Source organism: Ahaetulla prasina, chromosome 4 (genome assembly GCF_028640845.1).
Source record: "Ahaetulla prasina isolate Xishuangbanna chromosome 4, ASM2864084v1, whole genome shotgun sequence".
Lineage (NCBI taxonomy): Eukaryota > Metazoa > Chordata > Lepidosauria > Squamata > Colubridae > Ahaetulla > Ahaetulla prasina.
Window position 1 is genome coordinate 26857760 of NC_080542.1, and position 23565 is coordinate 26881324.

A 23565-nucleotide genomic window follows, 5' to 3' on the forward strand; every position below is an offset into this window, starting at 1 on the left:
ACTTGGCAGCTTTAAGATATGTAGACTTCAACTCCCACAATTCCTCAGCCAGCATGTTGGCTGGGGAAATCTGGGAGTTGGAGTCCAAAAATCTTAAAATTGCCATGGTTAAGAAACACTGTACTAGATATCTAGCAAGATTTCCTTGCAAGATCTCTATTTTAACCATGTAGGGGTGGGGAACAATGGCCCTTTCATGACGAGGATTTCAATGATCACTTAAATATGAGCCAGCAGTGTGCAGCTGCCGCCAAAACAGCTAATACAATCCTTGGTTGTATAAAGAGAGGCATAGAACCAAAATCATGTTAAGTATTAGTACCACTTTATAAAGCCTTAGAAAGACCACATCTGGAATATTGCATCCAGTTTTTGTAATGTATTACTGTAAGTTTTGGCGGGAGTTTTAGGCGGGAAATATCTCGTCTCTGATTGGATGCAGCCTCAGGCTGAAGTGTATATAAGGAGAGGTTTTTCTCCAGAGAGTTGCTGGGTCACACTATGTTAAAGAGCTGTTGTCACTAACCTGGTCTCCTGCCTCGTCAATACCCAAACATAACATTGGCGACGAGGATGGGATTTTGAGGCAGAGCACCAGAACAGAGCTGAACTCACTACGAGACTCAAACCCAGCAAGGTGACGGCGAATGCAGCGATGACCGGCTACACGCCACCCACTCCGTTTGACCCTGCCCAGGAGACATGGGGAATATACATGACCCGTTTGAAAGTTTCCTGGAGGCAACGAGCTACAGGAGTCTCCGACAACCGTAACGGGCTTACTTCATAAGCCACTGTGGGTCCGCAGTCATCGCCGTCGCAGAAGCCCTAGCGGAGCCAACACCGCTACACTCCGTGTCGTGGCAGACCCTTCAGACCCTCCTGAAGAATCACTACGCACCAGCCCGTCCAAATCGTTCGGCAGTGCGAGTTTGGGGCGCAGGCAACAAGAAGGCGAGTCTATCAGCGACTACATGGCAGCCCTGAGACAAGCCTCCAAGCATTGCGAGTACCGCGATCTGGACAAAGAACTGCTGGAACAACTTATACGGGGGGTCAGAGACATCCGTTTGAGGAGACGGTTGCTAGCCAAGAGCAACCTGACATTGGCAAACGCCTGGACGAAGCCAGAGCCCATGAGATGTCAACCATGCAGCAGACACCTTACAAAGCGACTCACGCCGATGGCGGGCGCAAAGCCGAGCACAGTCCACCACGAAGAAACCTATCGTGAGTCAACCAGCGAAGAGGAGGAAGAAGTCCACTACACGGAAAATCGACAAGGAAGACCGGAGGAATGCGGAAGTTGCGGGCGACATCAGCGCCAAAGATGTAAGTTCAGGGGCGCCATTTGCGGCGGTGTGAAAGGAAGGGCACCTGGCTCAAGTCTGCCGAGCACCCCAACCTTCCTCCGCCGAAAATTCAAATCGTCCAATCAGAGCGGCTCTGAGTCAGAGATGCAAACCCCACATTCCGAAATTTCAAACCAGCCAATCAGAGCGCGAGATCGGCAAGGCAACCCGCGATTGGCCAGGAAAGAAAGAGCGAAGTCAAACCGAATGACTGTTACCATAGACCACGCAGCTACCCGCATCGAAGAAAAGATCTTCACAAACCCGACAATTGAAGGCGTACCGTGCCGACTGGAAGTAGACACAGGATCAGCTATCACAATCATGTCCTGGGACACTTTTGTGAAAGCCTTGCCACACATCATAAGCGCAAGCTACAGAAACAACGGCTCCGGGTGCAGGATTACCAGGGCAACCGCATCCCTGTTCGAGGACAACGACCGTCGAGGTCAAGTCTGGGACATACGAAAAGACCCTGCCCATCACGTTAGTCGAGGAACTTTGCCAAGCTTGTTGGGGCTAGACTGGTTCAGGCGTTGGGAATGGGGTGACTGGCGTCCACGGACGGATGCAACCTGCAAAACACCCTAATGGAGGAATTCGCAGACGTATTCGAGGACCGTTTAGGCAAGTACAAGGGACCCCTATCTCCTTCAATTTAGACCCCAAATAGCTCCCATTAGGTTAAAGGCAAGGAGGTTCCTTTTGCACTCAAACCTAAGATTGACAAAGAGTTAGATAAATTAGTCAGCCAGGGATACTAGTGCCAGTTGACCATGCCAAATGGGAGGCAATCGTCACCCTATAAAACCAGACGGGTCCATAAGAATTTGCGCTGATTACAAGGCTACCTTGAACAAAGCATTGCAAAAGAGCGCCTACCCAGTTCCAGTAGTGCAACACTTATTGCACTCACTAGGGCACGGACAAGTTTTCGCCAAATTAGACTTGGCACAAGCGTACCAGCAGCTACCCGTAGATGCTAGCACAGCTGAAGCCCAGACCATTGTAACGCACCGAGGTGCCTTTAAATGCACTCGGTTACAGTTTGGGGTAGCGTAGCCCTGGGCTATTCAAAATCTGATGGAGCGACTCCTACAGGGGCTACCAGGAGTCGTGCCCTATTCGATGATGTGTTGGTATCGGGAAGAATTTGGAAGAACTGGGGAGCGGCTGAGGAAAGTTTTGGCCATTTTCCGGTCAGCCGGCCTGAAAGTTAAAGCAAAAATGCCAGGTGGGGTCGAGTCAGTGGAGTTTTGGGATATAGGATAGATAAGAATGGAATTCACCCACTGAGAGTAAGGTCAAAGCGATAAAGAGAGCCCCAGCACCCAAAAACAAGACAGAACTCAGGCTTTCCTGGGTCTGTAAACTTTTATGCTGTATTTTTAAGAAACAAAGCAACCGTTGCTGAACCGTTGCACAAGTTGTTAGGAAAAACGCTGTTTGGTCTTGGGGAAAGACAGAAAACAGAGCATTTGAGGCAGTCAAAAACTTGCTATCAAGCGAAAGCCTGTTAGTCCAGTACAGTAGCAGGCTGCCGTTAGTACTGGTCTGCGATGCATCCCCCTATGGAGTAGGAGCTATACTTAGCCACAGACTCCCAAACGGCACTGAAGCCCCTATAGCGTTCTATTCACGAACGATGTCCCCGGCTGAAAGAAATTACAGCCAACTAGATAGGGAGGCTCTCGCAATAGTGTCAGGCGTGAAGAAATTTCACGAATACGTTTTTGGGCGAGACTTTGAAATTGTGACGGATCACAGACCGCTATTGGGGTTACTGGCTGGCGACCGCCCAACGCCAGTAGCACTCTCACCTAGACTGACCAGATGGACTATTTTTCTGGCCGCCTACTCCTACAAACTACAACATCGGCCTGGAAAGGAGTTGGGGCATGCAGACGCACTGAGCAGATGCCCATTGCCAGGGAAAATCGAGGACCCCACCCCGGGCGCACCCGTTCTACTAATTGACTCTTTGGACTCTGGCCCAGCCACATCTCAGGAAGTGGCTCGGGCCTCATACCGGGACGTTGTATTAAGAACTGTGATTGGATGGGTTCAAAGGGGATGGCCCGCTGCGCCGGGCGAGCGTTTTAAAGAGTTTGTAAAGAAAAAAGGGGAATTGTCTGTACAAGGGGGGTGCCTGCTCTGGGGGGATAGGGTAGTGGTCCCCGAAAAACTAAGGAAAAAAGTCCTGGAACTCCTGCATGAGGGTCACCCAGGAATTGTGAGGATGAAGGGTTAGCGAGGAGCTATGTCTGGTGGCCCCAAATGGACAGGGAAATCAGTGACAAGGTAGGCCGATGCCAAGTCTGTCAGGAATCCAGACCCTTACCTCCCACGGCCCCAGTGTTCGAGTGGGAGAAACCCCAGGGCCCTTGGTCTCGCATACATATTGACTTTGCCGGCCCATTCCACGGCCAAACATTTCTAATTGTGGTAGATGCATTCTCCAAATGGCTGGAGATCATCTAATGAAATCCACAACCGCTGGAGCTGTCACTGCAGCCCTAAAACACCTTTTCGCCACATGGGCTACGGACACCATCGTGTCCGATAACGATCCACAGTTCACCGCAGCGCTATTTGAAGGGTACCTGGCGAAGAGGGCATCCGACATGCCTCTCAGCGCCGTTCCACCCTGCGTCGAACGGCCTTGCTGAACGATTTGTTCGGAGTGCGAAAGAGGCGCTGTCACGAAGTAGCCCCGGGGATTGGCAGTCACAAATCGACGCATTCCTAACTGTCCAACATAGGACCCCCTGTGTAGCCACTGGCCGCAGCCCAGCCGAGCTGCTAATGGGGCGAAAGCTAAGATGCCCACTAGACCGGCTGCACCCAAGCTACATACAAGACGGGTTCAGAACTAAACCGGAGAAACTCAGAGAAATAGCCATAGGAGACACAGTATGGGCTCGGAATTACAGCGCCGGCCCTAGCTGGAGGAGGGGGAGAATCATAGACCAAACGGGCCCTAAATCCTATCTAGTGGAGCTAGACGATGGCCGAATCTGGCGACGCCACATAGATCAATTAAGAAATAGATTGAGCGATAAGACGGAATTAGGCGAGACCAGCCCTGACTATGATATAATTAACCCCACAGCTGACTGGAGCCGAGAACAAACAGAAAGCGTAAGCCAAGAACCAAACAGAGACTTATCTGAGTCAGGCGAGGTCCAGCGACACCCTCCGGTCCCTCTAGAGGACAGCAGGCCCGAGCCGGCGAATAATCCAGGGCGGATGGCGGGAGGAGGAGCTCAGAGGAACGAAAAGTCCCTCCGGCACGCTCGACTCAACTCCAGAAAGTGAACTGCGCAGGTCCGGGAGAGTCAGGAGACGCCCCACGTACCTGCAGGACTACGTAGAGAAGTAGTATGCAAATATGGGCAAAGTGCCTTCTGGGAGGGAAGGAGTGTAATGTATTACTGTAAGTTTTGGCGGGAGTTTTAGGCGGGAAATATCTCGTCTCTGATTGGATGCAGCCTCAGGCTGAAGTGTATATAAGGAGAGGTTTTTCTCCAGAGAGTTGCTGGGTCACACTATATTAAAGAGCTGTTGTCACTAACCTGGTCTCCTGCCTCGTCAATACCCAAACATAACAGTTTTGATCACCACATTACAAAAAAGATATTGAGACTTTGAACAAAGTGCAAAGAAAAGCAACTGTGATAATTAAAGGCCTGGAGACAAAAACATATGAAGAATGGGTTGCAGAATTTGGGTTTGGTTAGTCTAGAGAAAAGAAGGAATGTGTGGGGGGGGAACATGATAGCAGTATTCCAGTGCTTGAGAGAATGCTACAAAAAGGAGGGGGTTATTTTTCAAAATACCAGAGGGCAGGATAAGAAACAGTGGATGGAAACTAATCAAGGAGAGAAGAAACCTGGAATAAAGGAGAAATTTCCTAACAATGAGAACAATTAACCAGTGGAACAGCTTGCCTCCAGAAATTGTAGGTGCTTCATCATTACAGGTGGACATTAGCTTATCTGAAATGGTATTAAGATCTCCTGCTTGAATAAGGGGTTGGACTAGAAGACCTTGAAGGTCCCTTCCAGTTCTATTCTAATTGATTGGATTCCCAAGCCAGCCATGCTGGTTTGGGAATTCTGGGAGTTGAAGTCCACAAGTCATAAAGGGGATATCATTCTCCACCTCTGACATAGAACAAGGGAATACAAGCATCTCTCCCAACCTTTTAGAAAGGTTTTTTCTCCTGAATTTCTTAAAATTACACCTGAAAATCTGAGTGCACATTTTCAGTTGAATGAGGAACAAGCAAAAACCAAGCTTGCAGTCTTCCTAGACTTAACATACTATTTTTTTTTTGCTTAATCCTCTTCAGTCTAAAATAAAGCAGTGGACAACATTTAAATTTTTGCCTGCTCAGAGGATACCAATATCGCCTCAAATGTCTTCTGTTGCACTTGGAGGATAGAAAGAAATATGTACAATAAAGTGTGCTTCTTTCTTTAAAAAAATGGAGGCTACTTATCATGAGAAAAAGAGCAAAGACCAGGCAGAAGAAAAGCCAGCTTACAGTTCATTAAGGTTATGTAAGTTCCACAAAGACAGCATCTTTATATTTAGATCACAATATAATAGAAAGGTGTGCAAGACAGCAATGGGGTTAGAAAAACAGTAAGTACATTAAATATAAAAATAATGGAAAGGGTTTAAATTTTGGGTCAGCTGTTAAAAAAACAGCTCCACTAGTTTCCAAGATTTCATTAATCGTACATCATAGTATTTATCTGGTTTTTAACATATCTAAACTGCAAAGTGTTCAACGGCCACTGGATGGCAGGAAAGAGGTAAATTCAGTATTCCTCTGCTGACATCCAATGTTTGCATAATCTTTATAATAGTCATAGCCTAGCTGCAGATTTGATAGAAGAAAGATAATAGAAATACAGGGATCTGGCTGGAGGTATATCAGCGAGGGTGCTGGATTTGAACTGACACTGAGGGAGACTTGGGTTCAGATTCAGCTCAGGCAAGGAAATTCCCTGGCCGTTTTGGGCCACTCTTCCGCCAGTAGTGATTGTGGGAATAAAAAGGCAGGAAGGGAAACTATATATGCTGTCTTGAGCTCCTGAAGGAAAAGGCTAGATGGGAGCCTAACAAATCTTAGTGAGCTGCATATTCTCTCTGGTGTTGGTCACATTTAAAAAGTAGCTTTAAGCCCAGTTTTCAACCCATGTGGAGAGTGCAAGACTGAGGAAAGTGATAACATGTACTACCTGTTCTTGCACTATCCAAAATTCCACTAAGGCAGCAAGATGGCAGGTAGACAAGGTGCAAAGAAGGGCCCTCCCTTCTCCATTTACTTTCTAGTTAAACCTGGTTAAACTTAAGTTTGAAAAAGAGAGGCAGGAACGTGTATCTTCTGCACCCATCAGTTGCTGCTCAAAACTGATGATTTAAGTAGGTCATATGGGGCTAGGCTTAGAACAATGTTTCTTGATCTTGGCAAATTTAAAATGTGTGGACTTCAGCTTCAACTTCCAGAATTCCTGAGCCACCACAGGGATTGAGAATCCTGAGAGTTGAAGTCCACACATTTTAAAATTGCTAAGAATGAGAAGCATTAGTTTAGTTTCTACATGTCAAGCAGTGGGATTACTTCAAGGCCCAAGCCAAGAGCTGGCAGAACCTGCTTGTGTTTTGGAGCAGACAAGGAACAGGAATTTCCAAGGGCACAGTATTGATAAACTGGGCTAGGGCTTTTGTCTTTTTTCTGAGTAAATCTTTCTCTATTCCTTTAGGTCTTGGGCATCGTGTTCTCCATGTTGATGTACTGCCAAGTTCGGAGGGTAGAGAAATACTATGACTGACTCCATCCAAGTCCATTCTTTGTCCTTTCAATTTTGGGGACATGAGATGCAGGTGGATCAAGAGCATTTCTGCTCCTCTGGAGGGTTTTTTTTTTTTTTTTGCATGGGTCTCTTCCCACATTTTTCTGTTTCTATTCTTCAGGCGAAAGCCAGTTCTGACACTTGGTAGGTTCATACCATGCATGCAAGAGGGGTCTTCTCTTCCCAGAATAACCACTTCTCCTGAAGAACTTTGTCTCTGTTTCTATTGTCCATAGATTTAACTCTTAAGCAAAGCTCTTCTTACATCTTGACTTTTCCTTATATTTTATAATGTAGCCCTCAAATCTCCTGCTTTGTATATAACAAGAATATACTAAGCACCAATAAAACAGTATTTATCTTTTAGAATCTGCATTGCACCTGTGTTATGATTTATTTGTACCTACAACTGGACTTTAAAAGGTCTGGGAGGTTGAGGAAATAAAAACTGGAGATTTGGAGGGTAAAAACTTCTTAGAGTTATTCATATCCCATTATCATTTTCCTTGACATCATCACACATGAATTTAATGGCAAATCAATGTTCCCATTGAAGATTTTAAAAATAATGGGAAAAGTGGCAGAATTTCATTGAACAAAGTTCCTGTTGAAACCTTTCCATGTTAGGCAGTTGTAAGAAGTCACCCTCTTGCCTTTTCTTATTACAGGTAGTCCTCAATTTTTGACCACAATTGAGCCCACTTCCGTTGCTGAGCAAGACAGTTAACTGATTTTTGCTGCGTTTCTTGCCACAGTTGTTAAGTGAATCACTGCAGCTGTTAAGTTAATAACACAGTTATTAACTGTGACTTTGGCTTCCCAATTGACTTTGCTCATCAGAATGTCACAAAAGGTGATCACATGGTCCCGGGAACAGTGCGACCATCATAAATATGAGTCAGTTGTCAAGCATTTGAATTTTGATCATGCGACCATGGAGATGCTGAAACGGTTGTAAGAGTGAAAAATGGTCATATGTTGCTTTGTTCAGTGCTGTTGTAACTGCAAGTGGTTATTAAATAAACTGTTATAAGTCGGGGACTACATTACTTGGAGTGCAATTTCAGTGTTTTAACTTTCTGGAAACTTCCCTGGTGTTTTTTCTGTTTAAATTATTTTTCTCCAACTTGCGCTTCAGAACTCCAACCCAAGACAGCTGATTTCTACCCTAAAAACTCAGACAATACAGCAAAAGGAGCTGGTATAAGACAAACTTTATTATTATTATTTTTATTGGCTTATAGGCTGGCAGGAAGGAGAACAAAATATCCTCTCTCTTCCAATTCACCAATCGTCTTTGGACAAAAATAGAGGGTTTGAGCCAGAAATAGCTCTTGAAAATCTGATACAAAAGTAGGCTGGGGTGGAGTGGGATCAGTCCGAGGCTGTACATAGCCTAGACCCTCTTTCGCATCCCACCTGCCACAAGGTGGAAGGGTACAATTGCACCAACCTCCCCGAAAGTAAAAAGGACCCTGAAATTCTACACCTGGAAATGGGGAGAGATTTACATATGGGAGAAAAGAAAATGAAGAACAGCAAAATGGCATAGAACCCTCCTTCCATTCCCTGTTCCTCAAAGGGACGGTTAATTTAAACCAAAGTATAAACAATCCCACTTTGTGTGCAAAGGATCTTCCTTTAAGACACTTAATTGGGAGGGGGAAATTTAAAGGAGATGGAGAATTTCCAACAGCTTGTTGAAGAAAAATCGGTCGGAGAGGGTTGGTGCGGCAGAGGCAGGGCATGGTGTTAGAGCTACTTTTGTCAGGGTGTCTAGTGTTCCTGTCTGTGTGCACGTGTATTTTTGTCAAGGTGTGTCAGAAGCCCCTCTCAGAAGGGCTGTTATAGCTAAGATCAGTGTTTCTCAAACGTGGCAACTTTTAAGGTGTGCGGATTTCAGCTCCCAGAATCACAGCTGGCTGGGGAATTCTGGGAGTTGAAGTCCTCACACCTTAAAGTTGCCATGGTTGAGAAACACCGATCTCAGTATTCAAATCATAGAAGAGGAGGCTTCCCGGTTGGAAAAAAGGAGGTAATTAACCCTTCCAGCCCATCTGTAGTGTGAAATTGAGGTTACCCATTTTAAATTAAAGCTTGTGGGAGCCATGGCTGGAGGAGTGGAGGGCAGAATTTGAACGGTATGGCTTGAGAGGAGCTCTGAACCCTGTCTACCGATTTTTGGTAGTGGAGAAAATGGCGCCGAGGTGGAAGGACCAATGAGCAGATCTATTAATATTTCCGGTGGAGCTTCTGGAAGTCACTCGTATTCAGGCGTGGCCGAGGCAGGTCTCCAAACATCTCTGTGCCATCTGAAACCCGCAGCACCAGAGCTCTCATGCTGGCGGCAATCTTCTCGAGGTCAGGAGACGAATGCTGCAAAAGGAGGAATGGAAGTGAGAAAAGGTTTTCCTCCCGCATCTCCAAATTCCTTCGACTCCTTCCCTTGTTCCTGTTGCTGATCATGAGAAGCTACCACTATGAATCTGACTTCTCTTCCACCATTAAAGGTAGTCCTCGATTTACAACAGTTCTTTTAGTGACCGTATGAAGTTCCAACAGCACTGAAAAAAGGGATGTGTGACCATTTTTCACACTTATGACCGTTGCAGCATTCCTATGGTCACATGAGCAAAATTCAGACGCTTGGCAACTGGCTCATATTTATGATGGTTGCAGTGTCTGGGGTCATGTGACCACATTTTGCGACCTGATAAGTCAATGGGCAAGCCAGATTTGCTTAACAACTGTATCACTGTATCACTAACCGTATCACTAATAACTGTATCACTAACTTCACAACAGTAGTGATTCACTTAACAACTGTGACAAGAAAGGTCATAAAATGGGACACTTAGCAAATTTCTCTCTTAGCAACAGAAATTCTGGGCTGAATTGTGGTTGTATGTCGAGGACTACCTGTATTACTTCTATACCAGTTTATACCCTTAATTAAGAAGACAAGGAGAACCAACCTGAAAAGCTGGTTTTCTACACAACATGCTCCTTGCAGGTAGTCCTCGATTTGTAACCATCAGTTTAGTGACTGTTTGAAGTTACAATAGCATTGAAAAAAGTGACTTCTGACCGGTTCTCGCACTTATGACCATTGCAGCACCCCAAGGTCACATGATCAAAATTTGGTTGCTAGAAAACAGGTGTGTATTTAAGATAGTTGTAGCCAGGTATGTGTGTCTCATCCGATTGCCAGCTGGCTTCCAACAAAGTCAGTGGGGGAAGCTTGAATCGTTTAACAACTGTGTGATTCACTTAACAACTGCAGTGATTTGCATAACCATGGCAAAAAAGGTTGTGAAATTGGGAGTGAGTCATTTAATGGCCTTGCTTAGTGATGGGAATTCTGGTCTTAAATGTGATCGTAAATCAAGGACCACCTATATGCCATTTTCCATTACCTGCTTGGAAGGATGAAAGCTTTAATGTGTTTAAGGAGCTGCAGGCCACGTCTGATTTTTCTCCAGAAACTAGTTTCAAGCCCTTTTGTAAACTCTTTTCTTCTGAAGTACCTAAGTGTAAGATTTCCCTTTTCATCATTATACCTACCTAAGTGCTTTATGGATAAACCATGTAGGGATGAGTTTAGAAAGAACAAATAAAGCCAAAAATTAAGACTGAATTAGGCAGACTTAAATGGCCAAGATAGTGGAGAAAGAGCCAACCCTTAGTTCAGTGTTTCCCGACTATTCAAATTCAAGAGGAGTGGACTTCAACTCCCAGAATTCTCAGAAACGGCTATGCTGGCTTGGAGTTGACATCCATACACCTGGAAATTGCCAAGATTGGGAAACTCTGCATTAGCCTCTTGCGTTTCTGTGCATCTGCTATTCCAAACTACAATGGACTATGAAAAATAGAGTGTCTGATGGGGCCCAATGCCCTCCTCAGTCTAAGTTAAAGCATGGCTGACAAAATTGCTGCCTGACTTTTTTTTAAACATATCTAATACAGGGAGCCCACAGCATCTTTGGGTATTTGGCTTGAGCTGCTCTTACTGTTAGAAAGTCTTCTACACAATTCAGTCTGCCTGCTTTGATTTGCTTTCCTGTAACCTGAGAACATTTTCCTGTGTTCCATCCTTTAGGAGATGAAGAACAGATTTTTAATCTTTTTCTGTAAGACATTTTTTCAGGTTCTATCACAAATATACAATGTTCCCCCAGTTTCTCTCCAAATATGTAATTTAGTGCCTGAGCTACCTCTTTTAATGTGTTGCAAATTCTAAGTCTTCCTTAAAAGCATTCAAGATTTCTGTTCTCTACTTTCAGTCAGCAGACTGAGACAGGCTCAGCCACAAATCCCCCTCAGGGATTTTATTACAGGTAGTCCTTGTCTTATGACCATAGTTGGGACCAGAATTTCTGCTGCTAAGCAAAGTGGTAGTGAAGTGAAACGTGCCTGATTTATGACCTTTTACTCCGGCCAGGTTCTTAAGCAAATCACTGCAGTTAAGTGAAACGTGGTTGTTAAATAAATCCAGCTTTCTTCATTGATTTTGTCTGTTGGAAGCCAGCTGGAAAAATGGTAAATGGCGATCATATGACCCTGGGACACGACAATTATTGTAAATACATATTTGTTGCCAGAATTTGGATCACTAACCATGGGAACGCTAGGGAAGTTATAAGTGCGAGGACCAGTTGTAAGTCGTATTTTTCAGTGCTGCTGTAGCTCTGAACAGTGTCTAAATGAATGGCTATAATTTGAGGACCACCCATACTTCGTCAGCAAGGCTCCAATGACACCCAAGGTAAGGGTGTCCATTGGAAAGGGCCTCGAGAGCCGTTCTGCTTCCCTAGGGGACAGCATCTCAAGATGCACATCCTTACTTTGACCCACCTTACTGTTCTCTTCGTCAGAGGATCGCATCTCTTGGCGTTGTTCTTTAAAGCCCCACATGGGCACGGAGACAGGGAGGGATTTGGCATACTGATGGCTTGGGGGTGGAGGAGCTGTCTGTCCTGGAGTCTCCTCACTCAGACTCCCATCTGAGAAAAAGTGGGGATTCGGGGGGGAAAAAAAGAAGCTTAGACCAACTGTGCAACATTTGAAAACAGCGAGCTGTGAACAGCCGAAGCCTAATCAAAAACAGGAGTGGCCTGGTTTAGATTAATCCCTTTCATTTTGTTGAATTACAACTCCCAGAATCGTTAATCTTTGGTCATGTTTGGCTGAGGCTACCGAAAGTTGCGATTCAATAATATTTAGAGCAGAGGAGGGCAACCTCTTAAGATAAAGGCATATCTGGAATTGTGGCAGCATGTGGCAGATGTTCTTTCACGGCCCATCACAAAATACTCATTTACTAGGATGTTCTCTATCATGCCTTGATAAGCTCAAGGGGATTCCTGCACATAGATACAAAGCAGAAGGCAAGTGTGTCATTGTGCAGCAGGTTGCCTTCCCTTTTTCTTATGACAAGCCCTTTTCAAAAAGTGGGTAGCATTGGAGGGGTCTAACAATGGAGGGGGTCTAGCTACACACCCATGACTACAAGCTATCCAGATCCTCCATCTTTCTCTAAACTTTATTCAAAAAAATTTCCAAGTGTGTACAAGAATCTTCGGCATAGATTACTGGTATATGTTCTTGAGGATATTTTTTATCAAGTAATACCCGAAATGCTCATTTTTAGACCTGGCCAAGGCTACTTTCATTCAGCATTTCTCCATATTCTGTTTCCTGAAAATCCCAGGAAGCCAGAGATTGATTTATCAATAGAGCAACCTTTAATCTATCATTTAAAACTTCCTCTCACCCTCTAACAGTGTCAATTCCAAAGAGAATATGGAATATCTAGAAAAGACAAATGAAATGAACCAACTCCTTGGGGTTTCAAATACCACTATCATCAGTTAATGAAGTTTCCATTTATGGCAGCCTCTCTTAATCTGGCATCTTCCAATCATATTGCAACTACAGTTACCAGAATTCCCAGCTGGCCAAAGAAAGGAAATCCTGGTTGCTGGATTGAATACTGTTAAACTGGAGATGGATGTCATAAAGAATTCAAGCTTTTGAAAACTAAAAATGAAAACTGAAGTGATAATATATAGATTATTTACAAAAGTGTCAAATGTATAAATAGCGAGAAGTTATAATTTGGAATATATAAACTATGGAGAATGACATTAAATATAAGGAAAAAAGTTGAGAACAAGCTTTTCCAACAAAGTAAATTGGGTCCATTTAACTATGCCTAGCAGTCTCATTAAAGACTAATTAGACCAAGCAATTAAGGGAGCCAATAGGGTAGAGGAGAAAAAGCCACACGTATTAGGTGGATCTCTGTTTAATTATTCCTCACATTTATATCCTTTCTCCAAGGAACGGATAAAGGAGTTCCCTCTTCTTTTATGTTCTCTCAACAAATTTGCAAAGTATGATAGACTAGCTAAAGTCATCCAGCGAATGGCTGAACAGATTTCCTTTTTATTCTCTTAGCCACTAAACCTATGCTGGTTACAGTACAGGTAGTTGCAGGATCCAGTCTGGGTCCTTCACGAGGATCAAAGGTTTTGTCTTCCGAGCTTTCAGACTCCTGCTGGAGCCCATCTTCAGAGAACTTCTCCCTAGCAGAGCATGTGCTGTTCTGTGTGTGGTATTTATAGTGCTTGCTGTAAGTGGCTTTTTAGATGTTGATTGGGGTGTGTTGATGGCTGGCTTTTAAGTTATTAGCTGTCATTTGCTTGTGCTCCCCAGCCCTCTTCTTCTAAGTATTTGATAGGCTGGTGGTAAATCAACACGCCTGTTGACTGAGGAGGGGCCTGTTTCCCAGGCTTCAATCACTTCCCTGGCTGTTTTTCTGCCTGCTCGTCTAACAAACTTAGTAGCTGCAAAATTGAACGTGTGTCCTTGTTCATGGCAGTGTGAGGCTGCCAATGAGTTCAGGTCTCGTCTGACCGCTCGCTTGTGTTCTTGCAATCTGGTGATTAGCTTCCTCCCTATCTGTCCTACATAGTCGGAGGGGCAATCCATGCAGGAGATTGAATGCAGTTTCCCAGAGTTGCAAGTGGGAATTGCACACTGCCCAGAGGTTAGCATATGAGGACAAATTATGCATTGTAAAGATCACATGGAGGTGGGAAATACTTCCAATGTAATCTACCAAATCCCCTGCATGGATCGCCCCTCTAACTATGTAGGACAGACAGGGAGGAAACTAATTACCAGATTGCAAGAATACATGCAAGCGGTCAGATGAGAAGACCCAAACTCATCGGCAACCTCACACTGCCATGAACAAGGACACACATTCAATTTTGCAGCTACTAAGTTTGTTAGACGAGCAGGCAGAAAAACAGCCAGGGAAGTGATTGAAGCCTGGGAAACAGGCCCCTCCTCAGTCAACAGGCGTGTTGATTTACCACCAGCCTATCAAATACTTAGAAGAAGAGGGCTGGGGAGCACAAGCAAATGACAGCTAATAACTTAAAAGCCAGCCATCAACACACCCCAATCAACATCTAAAAAGCCATTTACAGCAAGCACTATAAATACCACACACAGAACAGCACATGATCTGCTAGGGAGAAGTTCCCTGAAGATGGGCTCCAGCAGGAGTCCGAAAGCTCGGAAGACAAAACCTTTGATCCTAGTGACCAACCCAGATTGGATCCTGCAACATTATCCTGGGACACATATATTTGCTCTCATTTTACGTATAGGTAGTTCTCAATTTACAATTCATTTAGTGATTGTTCAAAGTTACAATGGCAATGAAAAAAAATGACTTATGACTGTTTTTCACTTATGAACGTTGCAGCATCCCCAGGATCACATGATCAAAATTCAGACACTTGGCAACTGACTCATACTTATGACAGTTGCAGTATCCCGGGGTCATGGGATCCCGTTTTGCGACCTTCTGACAAGCAAAGTCAATGGGTAAACCAGATTCACTTATGAACCATGTTACTACTTTAACAACTGCAGTGATTCAGTTAACAACTGTGGCAAGAAAGGTCGTAACATGGGTCAAAATTCACTTAATAACTATCTTGTTTAGCAACACACATTTTGGGCTCAATTGTGGTCGTAAGTCGAGGACTATCTATAATTGAACCTCACTGGGCTTGTCAAGAAGATCCTTACAACAAAAGAGGACTCTGTGGAAGAAGCTGAAACCAAAAATTCACAGGTGGTTTGGACTGATCATTCTGAGAAGGAAGGATACCTATTCCATAGGAAGAATAGGGAAAAACTCAAAGGATTAGCTGGGCTCAGTGTTGTCTCTCTTACACAGTGCTACTTCACTCACCGTCAGTGCTTTCCACATCAGAATCAAAAAAAGGCTCATAATCTTGGCTTGGAGAATCTTCGTCCATCACAAACAGACCTAGAAATTGATAGTTATCTTAAAATATAGAATGACAGTGGCTGCCCATGCAAGATCCCTCATGATACACTCCTGTCCCTCAACATAAATGTTGATTATCATACCAGGTGAATGGAAATGCTGCCTTTCTCATACCACCATTTTTTTTAGAATTAATCTTTTTTGTATCCAAAAATAACACAACCACAGTTGGAAGATATCAAGAAGCTTAGATGGTTTTCTAAATACAGCAGAAATGATGGTGTATGTTTGTGTGTGTGTTTGAAACAAAGACCAGTTACAACCAATCATGCTCAATATAATAGTTTTCAGCAACTGACTTGGAACCTGAAATAAAGCCCAAAGGACCTACCTTTCATTTTAATTTATAAATTTCCTTGAAGGCAAAGGCAGAAAGTATACCTCAACCCTCAGGTGAGGTAAAAACAATATGGAATGGATGGAGAAGGAAAATAAGTACACCGTGAACAAGATGTCTTAATAGTTGAATAGATCTGCTCTCGTTAGTAAATGTGGATTAAAGTTTACATTATCGCAACTAAATGAGTCTGTAGACCTCCCCTTCACAGACTTCTTTCATGTCAGCAGATGACAATAAGACATCTGAAAGGAATGCACTTCAAATATGAAAAGCCAATTTTAAAAGGAAAGTATTAATTGGAGGGCATTAAAGAGAACCAGGATAATGCAGTGGCTAAGATACCAAACCAGAAAGTGTTAGGTCATGATTTCTAGTCCTCCCTTAGGTCAGCTAGAGGACTTTGAGTCAGACCATCTCTTCAGCCTAACCTACCTTACGAGATTGTTGTGAGGAAAATGGGAAATGGGAGAAGTATGCATGCTATAAAAATGTATTTTATATTACATATAAAATGAAGATGGGATATGTCAAATAATTATAGCACATATTTCTGCTTATAGAAGTATTCTTGACTTACAACCATCCATTTAGGAACCATCTATCACTATTGTATAGATGCATTGTTGTATGATACTGAGAGCTTATGCACCGGAGGCAAATTCTTTGTGTCTAATCACACTTGGCCAATAAAGAATTCTAAAATTTGAAGGGCACTAAAAATGATTTATGACCAGTGCGCTCACTTAAAACGGTCACAGCATCCCCACAGTCATGTGATCAAAATTTGGGCACTTGGCAACAGGCATTTATGATGCTTGCAGTGTCCTGGGATCATGTGATTGCTGTTTGCAACCTTCCCAGACAAGCAAAGTCAATGGGAGAGGTCAGATTCATTTAACAACTGTGGCAAAAAAGATCAATAATACAAGCATGACTCACTTATAACCACCTTGCCTAGCAATAGAAATTCTGGTTCCAGTTGTGGTCATATGTTGACAACTATCCATTAATATAACCCCTCAATGCAGCTTATAAAGCTATAGCAAAGTATAAAATATGAAAACAATAAAATCAAAATCAATAGTTAAAAGGCTTTGCAAAAAGACTCTTGTTTTATTCACTTAAGCTCTAGAAGAAGAGGGGAGGCCAAACAGGCTTCCTTGGAGATAGCCTTTTATACATGACACATACATGTGCAACCTATTATTCTCAGGCAGTAAACGTTCTGTTCCTTCTCTGGACTTTGGCTGTTCTGTATTGCTTCACGGTTACTAGCTGAACAACCAGAAGCAGAATAGTTTGGAGGAGGAATGAAATATTTTGGGATGTTAGGCTTTGCACAACTGATGACCTACTTTTCAAGCAAGTCAAAATATACTGTCAACCAGCGTGACTTTATAGTCCGGTTGTTAGATCTAATACTAGGGAGACTATAGTGCCATCCCCCAGTCACAAATCTTATTTAGATCAGTTATTGCCTTTTAGTCTATCTCAAAGGGGTGTGATGAAGATAACAACAGTGACTGCGGTAGATTGTTTTTTAAACAATCTACTCTCTTAATAACTCAAGCACTCCTAATGCCACATGTCTCTGTTTGAATATTAAGGTCAACAGAAGAAGCCTTCTTAAAGACACCTCTTTGGCCTCATTTTCTGCGCTCTATTTATTGGGTTTCTTATTTCCAAACTGTACAATACACTTCAAGGAAAATCACACTCAGCTCCTGTTCTTTCCACTTTTATGAAAGGAGTCCAGAACTTTCCCTTCAGATTTTTCAGTTTAGCTTTCTTAATAATTCTTATAATTCTTATTGTTTTTATTTTATTCTTATTGTTTTTATGAAATTTTAAGGTGTTCTGGCCTTTTGAGTGCTTTATGAGAAGAAATGTAAAATATAAATCGAGACAAACAATAGAAGGAAACCAAATTGGCCTGAAAGGAGGACAAAATAAAAACCACACCAACAGCATGAGGAAAAGCTTCTCTTGAAATAATCTTACATATCTCCAGGCAAGCATTCACTATACTCAGATTTGTTTTGCTGAGAGATGAAACTATACCAGATACTTTCAGATCACTCCTGAGGGAAAGCTGGAATATGTCAGGGCAGACACATAGCAGAGCTATTCAGTGTGTCCTACTCTATGTCTTCCAGATCAGGAGTCACCAACCTTGGCAACTTGAAGACTTGTGGACTCCAACTCCCAGAATTCCTCAGCCAGCTTTGCTGGCTGAGGAATTCTGGGAGTTGGAGTCCACAAGTCTTCAAGTTGCCAAGGTTGGAGACCCTTGTTCCAGATTACTTGTAAACATGTATATGATAAACTTTCCTTATTGTCATCCAACACATATGGAGGGCCTCTACTGCTGGCACTGCTAAGAGCATTCAGGCCAACTGAGGAAGACTGAAACCTGGCTGCAGCCTGCAGGAAATTAGTTGTGCTCTACATGATAGATTCAGTGACTCAAAATGGAGCCTAGGAGACATGGGACAATGTACTTTGCAAGTTGCAGGCCAACATGCCTCTTCACACAACCCAACAATCCCAGCTAGTATCAAATGGGTTCTCTTAAACCAGGAAGCTAAAAATACATTTCTGCACTCTTTGGGCTTCACTTGGGATGGTTGTGTGCATTAAACACACAGCAAGAGAGGCTAAAGGTTCAGAGGACAAGGTACAAAGAAACACCCAACATGGAGCCACTGGGATGCAGTAGCTATGATTAGAAGCCACGAAAGTATTCCATCTCCTTTTTCAGCCATGTGCTCACAAATAGCTTCTATTCCAATCTCTTCTGAAATATGAGTAAAATACCTTTAAGAATTCTGAGGATTCTCAAATTAAGCTACATGAAATGGTTCTTAGCACCTGAAAAAGTGATAGCTAAATGTAATTTATTACATCTGATACAAATTATTTTGACTAGATAAATGCACACGCTTAAAATAGCTGTACTGTATCTTTCAAAAAACAAAACCAATTTCAAATTTTATACTTCTATATATCAACCTATCAATGTGAGATCTTCAGCTGAGACTTGGCTGCAGCAGATAAATAGTTAGGCCTTTTTGGCAGACGATCCCAAAATCTGGAACACTCATTCATCCAGAATTTCATTTTGTTCCCAAAATGAAATTGCTCTCCATTATTATTAAGAAATTGCTTTTTCGGGGACCTTTAAATGATGATTTCATTTTTTCCCTTTCAAACTCTGACACACCAGCAATTTGTTATTCTGCTTCTCTTCCATTGGCTAATTAGCTATAATAAAGTTACCCTGTTAATTTTTTTTGCTTGTTGATTTGCAAGTCCTTTTTAGCTGAAAAATAAAATACAAAGGCCAAAAGGGAGGGAGAGATGAATGCAAGGGATTATGCATAATCGTGTCTTCACTTCATTCTCAAACTGCTACCCACTGTTCTGGAAAACCTAATACCTCGGGATGTGCTTTCTCACTTCAACAGAGGCAAGTTTTGTCACAACTGTAATGATAAGGAAAGGAAAAGTGTTACTAGTGCACAGTTAGTGTTTATCCTGCTAAAGAATGTGATGTGAAGCTAGTGCCTTCAGGCATCTTACTAAGCCTTAACTCAATGTAGCTTTTCTTATTATACAAGTCTACACTGTTTGTTCTAAAACTATGTTTAAGCCAGTAAGGTTTGGCACAATGTGTGAATGTTCTTAAGAGATCCAGTTAAAATACAGGTAGTTTTCACCTTACGACAGTTCGTTTAGTGATTGTTCAAAGTTACAATGGCACTGAAAAATGTGACTTATCACCGTTTTTTATAGTTACAATCTTTGCAGCATCCCCATGATCATGCAATCAAAATTCAGATGCTTGGCAACTGATTCAAATTTATGACTGTTGCTATGTCCCAAGGTCATGTGATCTTCTTTTGTGACCTGACAACCAACGTTAATGGGGAAACAATATTTTTTTTTTCCACATTTATACCCCGCCCTTCTTCGAAGACTCAGGGCAGCTTACAATGTATAAGGCAATAGTCTCATTCTATTTGTATATTTTTTTACAAAGTCAACTTATTGCCCCCCCAACAATCTGGGTCCTCATTTTACCTACCTTATAAAGGGTGGAAGGCTGAGTCAACCTTGGGCCGGGCTCGAACCTGCAGTAATTGCAGGCTCTGTGTTCCAGTAACAGGCTTCTCTACTGCCTGAGCTATCCCGGCCCCTGATTCACTTAACAACCGGGTTACTAACTTAAAAACTGCAGTGATTCACTCAACAATTGTGGCATGTATACAATTGGGCCTCTGTGGCTCAGGCTGCTAATGCAGTCTGTTATTAACAGCAGCTGCCTGCAATTACTGCAGGTTCAAGCCCCACCAGGCCCAAGGTTGAATCAGCCTTCCATCCTTTATAAGGTAGGTAAAATGAGGACCCAGATTGTTGGGGGCAATAAGTTGACTTTGTATATAAATATACAAATAGAATGAAGACTATTGCTAACATAGTGTAAGCCGCCCTGAGTCTTCGGAGAAGGGCGGGATATAAATGCAAATAAAATAAAAAAATAAAAAATAAAATGTAAGGTTGTAAAAAAAAAAGGGACGCGGTGGCTGAGTGGGTAAGATGCTGAGCTTGTCGATCCAAAGGTCGGCAGTTCAGCGGTTCGAATCCCTAGTGCCATGTAATGGTGTGAGCTCCCGTTACTTGTCCCAGCTTCTGCCAACCTAGCAGTTCGAAAGCACGTAAAAAATGCAAGTAGAAAAATAGGGATCACCTTTGGTGGGAAGGTAACAGCGTTCCGTGCGCCTTTGGCGTTGAGTCATGCCGGCCACATGACCATGGAGACATCTTCTGACAGCGCTGGCTCTTTGGCTTTGAAATGGAGATGAGCACCGTTCCTAGAGGTGGGAACGACTAGCACATATGTGCGAGGGGAACCTTTACCTTTAAGGTTGTAAAATCGGACAAAACTCACTTAAATGTCTCACTCAACAACATTTTGGGCTCAACTGTGGTCATATAGCCTACTACACTCTTAATATTTATTGTGGACCTACATTCAGGCATCCGGTGGTTGGATTTTAACACCCCTGGGCCTTCTTATCCAGATGCTGGCTGGCAGGTCCTGGGAGTTAAAGTCTGATACATCTGGAGAACACCTGACTGGGGAAGGTTGACCTTAGAACTTTTTTTTAAAAAAAGCAGTGCATATCTAAGTCTCTCTCTACCTCTACGCTGCAATTGCCACAGTGTTGTCCAAGCCTGGCTTTTCAAGTAAAGCTTGGGGGCGAGCAGCCTACTGGGTTGATATTTGACGTATATTTATTGCAGGCTACTTTAAACCATTTATAGAAACACAAACTATAAATGCAAACTTGTTGCACAGACATACCAGTAGTGTCGCTAGGAGGGTTTCTCCCACCAGGTTGTTCCAGTTCAGTCAATGTATTTCTGTCACCTTCATCATCTTCGTCTTCGTGTTCTTGGCCTCCCGAAGCCTGAGGCAGGCCTCCCTGGGAGGTAGGCGTCCTGTGTGGGGCAGGTTCATCTGGAGCATAAGTAGTGGGGTAACTTTGGGAATAGGACCCTAGTGGGGGAAGTGGACGAGGGTTTGAGGGAGGGCGGGCAATATAGGTGAAAGCAGTGGTTTTATGAATCACTGCAATATCTTCGAGGTAGCGTTGAACGGCATCTGCTAGAGCCCCACTCCCATGGTGCGCATAGCTGTAGTTGCCAGGGGGTGGTGCCCGGAAGGCTGTGAGCAAAACAATTTCGTTGCCTGTTTGACGCCGGTACTGTTCTGCTGCAGCTACCAGGGCTACCCAATTTTCCTTATGATTATCTGCCATATCGGTCATTCTGCAGGCAAACAAAACAAGGAGGATACTGAGGTTAAACCATTGCACAATGGAACAGAACACATCCATTGTTAAAAAGCTGAGCTGATGAAAATATTAAACATTCACAGGAAGAAAACAAACACCTGTTTCTAAGCGACACAAATACCGCACTGCAACAGGCATTCAAATTCACATAATTCACGTCGGCTTCTGCCACCTATGGTTGTTTTTGCCCAGTTGAAAAGCAAAATACTTTTAGTCAATTTGCCTAACCAATTAATCAGCTGAATGTCCGCAGCCCAGGTTCGCCCTGAGGCACTTTTATGAGGGACCAGGAAGAGCCAAGAAACCTGGTCTGTTTCAGAGAGAGAATTCAGCTTAGCAGCGCAACCGGAGCCTGAATTCAAAATACCTGGCAATGAGCAGGAGTTAAAAAAGAAAAAGTGAAGAAGCCACCCTGAACAGCCTGTATGAAAGCCATGAGGAGCCACAAGCACACCTGGAAGAGCCAAAGAAGCTGGAGCCCCTCTGGCTTCTTTCACGGAGAGAAGCCGCCAGAGCAAGAGGCAAACCAACAAGGATAGCGTGCAGGGCAGAAAGTGGGGGTTCAGGGGATAAAGACTGCTCTGGAAAGAGCATGCACCGGGTGTGTGTGGGGGGCTGCAGAGAAGGCTATGTGCAGAGCCAAAAAGGGCACCAAAGCAAATGATAACAGCCCTGGAATAAAAGCAAGAGGGTGGTGGTGGGTGGACACGTACCGACAGACAGACAGCACTGTGAGGAAGAAGGGACGCGCGCCCCCCCCCCCGGCACAAACCTTTCCTTTCTCTCCCCAGCCCCCCCTCCGACCCCCCCAGCAGGGCTCCGAAAGGAAGCGGCAGGAGGGTGACGCATATTACCTTCTCCTACCTCTTATTTCCTTTTTTTCCTCCCCCACCACCTCGCTTAAGCACCGGAGACCCGTTCCCTCCCAGCCCCCTTGGGGGGGTCAGCAGCCGGAATCCTGACCTCTCACCTTTAACCCTACCCAGGACACTTATGCCGCCCCCTCCTCCTCCTCCTCCTCCTCCTCTTCTAAACAACAACCGCCACCTCCCCTTACCCACCCCCAAGACTCCGCCTCCTCCGACCGCCCTTACGAGACATGAGACCAGCGCCCACACGCTGCCCTTTTCAAAGATGGAGGGCGGGGAACAAAGGAGGACGTCAGGGGGAGGAGAGGAGTCGAGAACGTCGATTGGCCTTCTTTTGCCCGGCCCAAAGATGGCATCCGAAGGGTGAGCGTTTCCCCTTACGCATGCGTGTGGTTGTTTATTGAAACCCAGTTCTCATTAAATATTACATTCATTTATTTATTTATTTTTAAATTTTGAGGGCTTATCAAAATCCGAATGGCGGCGAAGAGCTACCGATAATTCTAGAGCTGGCATATTAGGAGAGAGGGAGAAAGCTACATGTGACTATGAACTTAGTAGGAAACCCGCCGAACTTCTATGAGGAGGAGGCGAGGGAGGGACTCAAAACGCCCACGTTGTGTATTGAAGAATCTCAAGTTTAAAAGAAACTCAGTTTAAAGTATGGCATCCTTGGCTGAGAATTTCCGCACGCGATTTAAACCGTATCCGCCAGGAGTCACTAGCGGATTGCTACAGGCAGGGCGACTAAAACACTGCACTTTCCTAAAGCAAAATGTTGCTATGCTGCAGATATTCTAAAGAACAGCAGGTGGCAGCAAAGAGGCAGAAGCTTCTAAACCAGTGTTTATCAACCTCGCCGACTCAAGGATTTGTGGACTTTAACTCCTAGAATTCTA

At 43.8% G+C, this 23565-nt stretch overlaps 2 protein-coding genes across 5 annotated transcripts in view; one reads left to right on the forward strand and one right to left on the reverse strand.

Moving 5' to 3' along the window:
• The window catches only part of LOC131197296 (tetraspanin-4-like), a 32529-nt gene extending 24935 nt beyond the window's left edge, over positions 1 to 7594 (forward strand). Inside the window, exon 8 of the mRNA XM_058181175.1 lies at positions 7130 to 7594. Within this exon, the coding sequence (XP_058037158.1) occupies positions 7130 to 7198 (69 nt within the window). The 3' untranslated portion in view covers positions 7199 to 7594. The remainder of the gene's footprint in view (positions 1 to 7129) is intronic.
• An 820-nt stretch (positions 7595 to 8414) lies between these two features.
• Positions 8415 to 22856, reverse strand: AKT1S1 (AKT1 substrate 1). Of its 4 annotated transcripts, none has more exons than XM_058181170.1 (5): positions 22768 to 22856; positions 21305 to 21771; positions 15498 to 15575; positions 12077 to 12225; positions 8415 to 9595 (listed from the first exon to the last, which is right to left on the reverse strand). In XM_058181170.1, exons 2-5 carry the CDS (start codon positions 21768 to 21770, stop codon positions 9452 to 9454), a joined length of 837 nt encoding a protein of 278 aa, XP_058037153.1. In that variant the 5' UTR covers position 21771; positions 22768 to 22856; the 3' UTR covers positions 8415 to 9451. The 4 variants fall into 4 exon arrangements, with proteins under 4 accessions (XP_058037153.1, XP_058037154.1, XP_058037155.1 ...); XM_058181171.1 differs by having other exon boundaries at positions 22662 to 22795; XM_058181172.1 differs by lacking the exon at positions 22768 to 22856 and adding an exon at positions 22652 to 22767.
• Positions 22857 to 23565: the final 709 nt, after the last annotated feature.

Excerpts from the sequence above, each read along its gene's own strand:
- AKT1S1 (XM_058181170.1), bottom strand. The coding sequence starts at position 21,770 with ATGACCGATATGGCAGATAATCATAAGGAAAATTGGGTAGCCCTGGTA. Across the intron at positions 15,576-21,304 it reads CCCTCCTAGCGACACTACTG|GTCTGTTTGTGATGGACGAA; the intron begins GTATGTCTGTGC and ends ATCAATTTCTAG. Across the intron at positions 12,226-15,497 it reads TGATGTGGAAAGCACTGACG|ATGGGAGTCTGAGTGAGGAG; the intron begins GTGAGTGAAGTA and ends ACTTTTTCTCAG.